The 7,653-nt window shown below is 29.6% G+C and overlaps 1 protein-coding gene across 1 annotated transcript; it reads left to right on the top strand.

The window, feature by feature from the left end:
* The first annotated feature begins 1,058 nt into the window (after positions 1-1,058).
* Positions 1,059-2,841, top strand: LOC107480786 (probable esterase D14L). Its single transcript, XM_016100962.3, has 2 exons — positions 1,059-1,634; positions 2,226-2,841. Exons 1-2 carry the CDS (start codon positions 1,258-1,260, stop codon positions 2,668-2,670), a joined length of 822 nt encoding a protein of 273 aa, XP_015956448.1. The 5' UTR covers positions 1,059-1,257; the 3' UTR covers positions 2,671-2,841.
* Positions 2,842-7,653: the final 4,812 nt, after the last annotated feature.

The following is a 7,653-nucleotide window of genomic DNA, read 5'->3' as shown; positions in this document are numbered from 1 at the left end:
TTTTTTAAATAAATAGATATTTTATTATAAAAATGTTGATTTTTCCAATAACTTAATATTTTGTTACAAAACATTATAAAATTTGTTTAATAAAATACCAGTTCATTACAAAAGTTAACATAATTTATAACAAAAAAAATCAAATTGTTATAAAATATTAGAGCATTTTACAATAAATTTTCTTCTAGTTACAAAACATTCTTATTCTATAACAATAACTAATTTTTGTCACAAAAATATTATAATTTGTAATAATTCAAATTTTGTTATAAAATTTTTGTTACAAGTGTTGTGTTTTTTTTAGTTTATCTAAAATTATTATAAAAAAATCCAAATTCATAATTAAAAAAATCCAAAACGTGACAAAAAAATCCAAAATTTAACAAAAAAAATATTTAAAATGATTTTTTTCAATTTTAAAACAAATCCTAAAAAACTAAAAACTAGAACATCCAAAATCTAAGAAAACAAACATCTAAAATAATAAAAAAATTATCCAAAACTCAAAAGAAAAAAATATCGTCCAAATTAATTATATGTGGTGGCAATACTTTTTGTTCTCTGAATGAATGCTTGAACAGTGCATAATATGTACTTTGAATTTGATGAATATTGGCTCCTGAAAGGATGAGGAACACGAAAAATATTGTTGATGATCTGAAAAATCATGAAATTGATTCTTGAGGCAAGAAAAAGCAGTTCAAAAAAAAAAAAAAAAAATATTCAAAACTAGTTATCCACAACCGAAAATAAGAAAGAAGAGGTTGTGGTGCGGCGCATGTGTGATGGAAGAAAGTTGCTGCGTGCATGCAATGGAGCATCGCCTGCGATCACGATTGTATGGGGAGGGGACAGTGCCACCGAGAGAAGATGTTGGGCGGAGTAAACAGAAGGGCCAGAAAGTCGCATTTGAGATTGAGTTTGGATGGCGTGTGTTTCTAAACTTAATTCTAGATTTTGCAAATTTTAAAATCAAATTTTTTAAAAATTTTGAAAAAGTTATTTAAGTTGGTTTCACATGTAATTGGTTCCTTATACTTTCTCTGTGGCATAATGAGCAACTTGCCATTGGCATCATTGCATGCAATGCCAATCAGCATTCTTTAAATTCGTCCCCACACCACCCTCCTTAAGCAAACCATGGTTCTTTACATAGACTGAAGCCTTTTCCTTTCCAAAATATTATATTCCAACCCAAAACCAAAAAAGAGAGACACAAAAAATAGAAAGAGGAAGAGAAAGGGAGTATTACTACTCATGGGGATTGTGGAAGAAGCACACAACGTGAGAATAGTGGGAGTAGAGGGGAATAATAACCAAATTGTGTTGCTGGCTCATGGATTTGGGACTGACCAATCTGTGTGGAAACACCTTGTTCCACATTTAATTGAAGAGTATCGTGTGATCCTTTATGATAACATGGGTGCTGGTACTACAAACCCAGATTACTATGACTTTGAACGATATTCTACTCTCCAAGGATTTGTTTATGATCTACTTGCTATTTTGGAAGAGCTTCAGGTTCAATCTTGCATCTTCGTTGGTCACTCTCTTTCGGCTATGGTTGGTGTCATCGCTTCAATTTCTCATCCTCATCTTTTCTCTAAGCTTATCTTGCTCTCTGCTTCTCCAAGGTACTTTAACTAAACAAGCATCAATTATAGAAGAATCAGATTTATTTGAAGAAGAATTTGTATGTATCTTAATTAACTGTAGTTATTGACAACAACAATAAGGTCAGTTTAAAAAGTTAGCTAATAACAAAAGAATGTTAGTTCTCTGGTTAAACTCTTTTATTTTCAGATTTTAAAAGATAAAACTAAGAAAAAGTCGAGGAGTAAGTAATTTTTATTTATGTTGGCCAATAATTTTAGTCAATATACATATTTTACTAGTATATTTGAGTCTTTTTCTTAATATTAGCTTATAAAAATATGTTGATTATTTAAGTACTGGTAAAAAATTAGTTTCGATTTCTACATAACTTTGTTTTTCTATTAGTTAGCGTTTTCTCTAAGAGGTAGAATCCATATTTTCTTTAGGCCAGGTTATCAGGTCTCTCCATCACTACACCCACACTTTTATTAGCAAAAGATTTATGATATAATTCAAAAATTAGAATTCTGATAAAGTTTGATGTAAATGAAAAATCTACTACTATATATGTTTAAACAATCTGAATTTAAATTGATGTATTCCCTTTGCTTGTGAAACCTGTTAATTAGGTTTTTAAATGATACGGATTACTATGGTGGCTTCCACCAAGAAGACCTGACCCAACTATTCGACGGAATCCGCTCAAATTACAAAGCATGGTGCTCCGGCTTCGCGCCACTGGTGGTTGGTGGCGACATGGACTCAGTGGCAGTGCAAGAGTTTAGCAGGACATTGTTCAACATGAGGCCGGACATAGCTCTAAGTTTGGCACAAACCATATTTCAATTTGACATGAGGGAGTTTCTAAGTCTAGTCACTGTGCCCTGCCACATCATACAGAGCACTAAGGACTTGGCTGTGCCGGTCGTTGTTGCGGAATATATGCAACAGAATCTCGGTGGGAAGTCCATCGTCGAGGTCATGCCCACCGAGGGACATTTGCCGCAGTTGAGCTCACCGGATATTGTCATTCCAGTGCTGCTCAACCATATCCGGCACAATATATCAAGTTAAGTAAAGATGATAAATTATGGATTAAAAGGAAGATATGTAATGTAAGTGTTGTTTTTTCTAGTTTTATGTGGGAGCCCTTTATATAGATATATGTTTAGATGTTCTACACACAATAATAGAGTTACCGAGGCTTATAAATGAGTGTATTACTATTTATTAACCACAAAAAAAAATACCATATCTGCTTAATGCTTTAGTTTTCTTTACATATTTCATTTTTTTTTTCATTCTAAATTTGCCCATTTATTAGCACTGGATCTGATATGAATATTAGTGGAACAAAGCTAAAAAATAATGAAAAAAAATGTTAAAAATCAAAAGAGAGTCTGTTTGATAGAAGATTAAGTCAAAAATAATTTAGTAGAGGATGTCAGCCACAAATTAGCACCTCAAATACTATAAAAGTTCTCATATAAAATTGTCGGAATTTTAGAGACTTCTAACAATCTATAACTTAAAAAAGATAAGGTGGAAATTCACCTGCAGTCGACTGCAGATGAAGTTACTTCTGGATCGTTGACACGTGTTACTGTATGGTTTAAAAAAAACCAATTTATTTTATACAAATGATTTATTTAAAAAAACTAGTTTGAATAGACCAAATAATTACTTTTAAAATAATTTAAATTCTTTCTACGTGTTATTCCTAAATTCCTAACAGATGAATTTGATATGTTCTTTTTCTTCATTCATATTGACTAATTTTTCTTTAAATTTATCTGAACTTTTTTTTATTTAATTTTTGTCAAATATATGTATACAAATTGTTTGAAAAAGTAAAATTTAGTATTTTGAAAAAGAAACAAAATTCACGGTTTTTTTTTATAAAAATGGCATAAATGATATTATCTGTCCTTTTTTTTGTGTCTCTGTTTCTATTTTCTTGATGAGTTTTGTTTTGTTTCCTATAACTTATATTTTCAGTTGCTTTTAAATGAAGTTGTAAACAGATTTTAAATTAAGTTGTAAAAATATGTTCAATTGCAAATTTATCGTTAAATTAAATTTTATGGTAATCAATCAATTAACTTTTATTTTACTAATAAACTATTTTCATGTAAATTATTGTTGATTTTTCAATATTATTCTATAAATAAATTATTTTTTTAAGATAATAAGACTATAATTTACCTGTCTAGAAATTATGATTTCACTATCATGCACGTTTTTGTGTTTTTACTTGTCAACTAAAATTTATTTTTTAATGAAATTAGAATTTATTTTCAATAAAACAAAAGTATCTAATTAAAATATTAATTTGGTCTCCTTAAATAATTGAACATAATATTATTAATTTTGTCTACAACAAAAATTTTTAATAAATTTTTTGAAAATAAAATTGATTCAAAAATAGAGAAAAAAAAGAACAACTAATGAAAATATTTATTTTGACATTGCTATCAAGAATAGGATAGCCATAGAAAAAATTCAACCAAATAAAAAGGACCTAACTCATACAATTAAACTACCATCATATCATACAAATAAACTATAACATCACCAACTAAAGAGACATATAACAAATATGAAAGAGATCATGCTAAAATTTCAACAATGTTCATGCTATCAAATTAGTCTACGTTATACCATAATTACATTTTTATCTTCCATCACATGAAATTGTCATGAATTATCTTGGCATTTATGATCCTGAACATCAAAATGGTGTGATGACATAAATATGTACATATTTATTAAATAATTTTCATCATTCACAGAGGAATGAATAAAAACATAAATTAAGAAATACATTTGAAATAATAAATTTGATTAAGAAATATAAATAAAAGGAACATGCCTAATTGAAAGTTTCATATTAGTTCTGAAAAAATGATTGAAAGAGAACGAATTTTACGTGCAAAACGAAGAAGAAGAGAATAAAAGTAACTGTTTGGTTCAATTCAAATCGGTTTTTTTAAATAAATCATTTATATAAAATAAACCGATTTTTTTTAAACCATATAGTAACACGTGTCAGCCATCCAGAAGCAACTTCACCTACAGTCGACTGCAGGTGAGTTTCTGCCAAAAGATAATGTCATTCCACTCTTTCATTGTATTTTTATGTGAGATTAAGAACCAACTTCGACAAATAGAGACAAAAATGTTTATTTTATATTTTATATTTTAATATATATACTATCTTAATAATTAATTTTAATAGTTAATTTCAATATATATCTAATATAGTTAATACGATTAGTAGTTTAACAAAATAAAAAACTTATGTTATAGGTCATCGGTTATTTATACAGTTGATCATTATCATTACAACTATTTATTGTAAGGTCGGTAACTGATTATTTAAAGCAACCAATCATCTCTTCAAAAAAAATTACAAAAAATAAATCAACTCAAACCATGAAAGATGTATGTTCTTATCTCATTGCGTTATATCCAAGATATATACTCATATTAGTTAGAGCGTTCGGATATCTTTTGTAGATATTCTCTGTATTCCTAGTCCCAGAAATATATCTCATTCACAAGAGAAGAAACTAGTTTAATCTCAACATTGGACGAGTTATATATCGAAGAGCTTAATCACAAAAGAAAAGGATCCTTCTATCTGAAATGGGGCAAGCGCCGCGTGTTACTATTAATCTATTGATCAACGATGTTATTAGTGTTAGTTTATAACTAATTGCGTAATTCTGGAATGAAGAAATTATTAAGTGTTGTATAGGCAAAGAATAGTTTAAATCGTATGAAGAGGTTCCAAAATTATTACAATATATATATATATAGTAGCTGGTGTGACATATGAAATGTGAGAAGAATAGAATATTTTCTTTTATTTGCTATCGTGCTTGGCACTTTCGTCATGAAAATATAAGTTCAGTTGGGGACCAAGAATTTTAAAAAGAAAAGAAAACGTTTAGGTGGAAATTTAGTTTAAATTCAAATATGTATAAAGCTTGTAAATTTGGTCGAGTTGTGTTCAAGTGTTAAATAAATTTCAGACACTATATTTGTCTTAGGTGTATTTTTTTTGTATTTAACTATGTTTTAATAAAATTACATAAAACATATTTTTATAATCACATTTAGATATAATCATTGTTAATGTGTTTAATTTTATTCTTAATAATATGATATAAATAAATTTAAAAATAATAAATATTATTAATACAAAAGTTATCTAAAATACTCTATATAATAATTAATATAAATAAGATATTAAAAACATTTGAAAAGTTAGTTTGTACTTTAGAGTTAATAGTCAAAATCGTCCCTAAAAGATATCCCGATCTCCATTTTAGTCTCTGAAAAATAAAATTAATCAAAATCGTCCCCGAAAATTACTCACGTTGATCGAGTTTGTCCTTCCGTCATCTCAGTTGGTGATGTGGCTAACGATTGCTGAGCTGGAACGTTAAGTGCCAGCGTGGTAGAGAGCAAAACGACGTAGTTTCATTCCTCCACCCCCAAATCAATGGAACGACGTCGTTTATGGTCCAGAGTGGGATATTCAAACGTTCTTCCCATCACTCCTCTCATAACAACCCTCTTCAACTTTCGCTCCAAAATTCCTCGTCTTCTTTCTACTCTGGTACTTTCTGCCCAAAGATACTTGCCTTTGATCAGAACCTCGTAGCATTATTGACGATTCTTGTGCGTGTCGAGGCTTGTAGAAGAGTTGGCTCTACTACGTTGGATAGTTGGAGGAGCTCGCAGAGGAGTTACGCTGTTGGAGGAAAGAACAGTAACTGCCATAGAGTAAGATTTAATGTTTTTGACAATTTCTGTTGATTTTGTAATGTTGGTATGCGTTGGTTTAGGTTGACTTAGTTCTAAGAACCATCTAGTAAGACTAGGGTTCGGATTAGGAAGAACATGTTCTGTATGCGGTTGCCGTTAGGGGTTTACTGGTCGTTATGCGGTGGATTTTTCTGGGGAATGGAGGGTTTGCGATGGTTATGATTATGTTGTTTGCTATGTGTTTACATGCAGTTGTAAGGCTGTAGTTGTTTCAGTTTTTGTTGTTGACTACATTTATTTATTTTTGCACTTGTAGATGGAGGGTCCTTCTATGACGTTTGTATTTCATCATGGTGGAAAGTTTAAAAAGGATGAGGGTGGAAATCTGTACTATGAGTCGGATCACACAGAGGGTGGAAATATCTTTAGGCAGAGAGTACCAGAGTAGAGAGAAGACGAGGGGTTTTGGAGCGAAAGTTGAAGAGGGTTGTTATGAGAGGAGCGATGGGAAGAACGTTTGAATATCCCACTCTGGACCATAAATGACGTCATTCCATTGATTTGGGGGTGGAGGAATAAAACTACGTCGTTTTGCTCTCTACCACGCTGGCACTTAACGTTCCAACTCAGCAACTGTTAGCCACATCACCAACTGAGATGACGGAAGGACAAACTCGATCCACATGAGCAGTGGCGGAACTTGGAATAAAATTTTGGGGGGGCCACATAGAAGATAATTGTCAAAATGCTTTTTATATGGACTCCATTTAAGATAAACTCGTCTAATCTCATTTCTCTGGTTTTGGTGATATTGCCAAATTTAAAGCTGTTTTTCAGGGTCTCGTTCCAAAAAATTAAGGTCAAACTTATCAGATGTAACTTTTTGAACTTTTAAAAGTTATATCTCACTTTTTTCGCGATTCATTAAAGTAGAAAAACTATCTACATGTGTTGATATTATAAAAATTATATGTTCTCCTTCTTAAATATTAGTCTTCCTCTTAAAAAATGCATCAATTCTTTAATTTTTCATTATTATTTTATAATAAAATTTAAATATATATCCTGTAGAATATGTAAAGAAGAAGTTAGAAGAACAAATATTAAAATTTATAATATTTATTGAATTTTTTTTATCAATTTATACAAATACAATAATATTAATACTTATTGAATATTCAATTATTTTTTATCATATAAAAAATTAAATTAAATAAATAGTAAAATATAAAATAATATTAAATTAAATAAATAAAAATATCTAATTTTTTATATTTAAAC

Source organism: Arachis duranensis, chromosome 1 (assembly GCF_000817695.3).
Source record: "Arachis duranensis cultivar V14167 chromosome 1, aradu.V14167.gnm2.J7QH, whole genome shotgun sequence".
Lineage (NCBI taxonomy): Eukaryota > Viridiplantae > Streptophyta > Magnoliopsida > Fabales > Fabaceae > Arachis > Arachis duranensis.
This window is presented reverse-complemented; position numbering and strand designations above follow the sequence as displayed.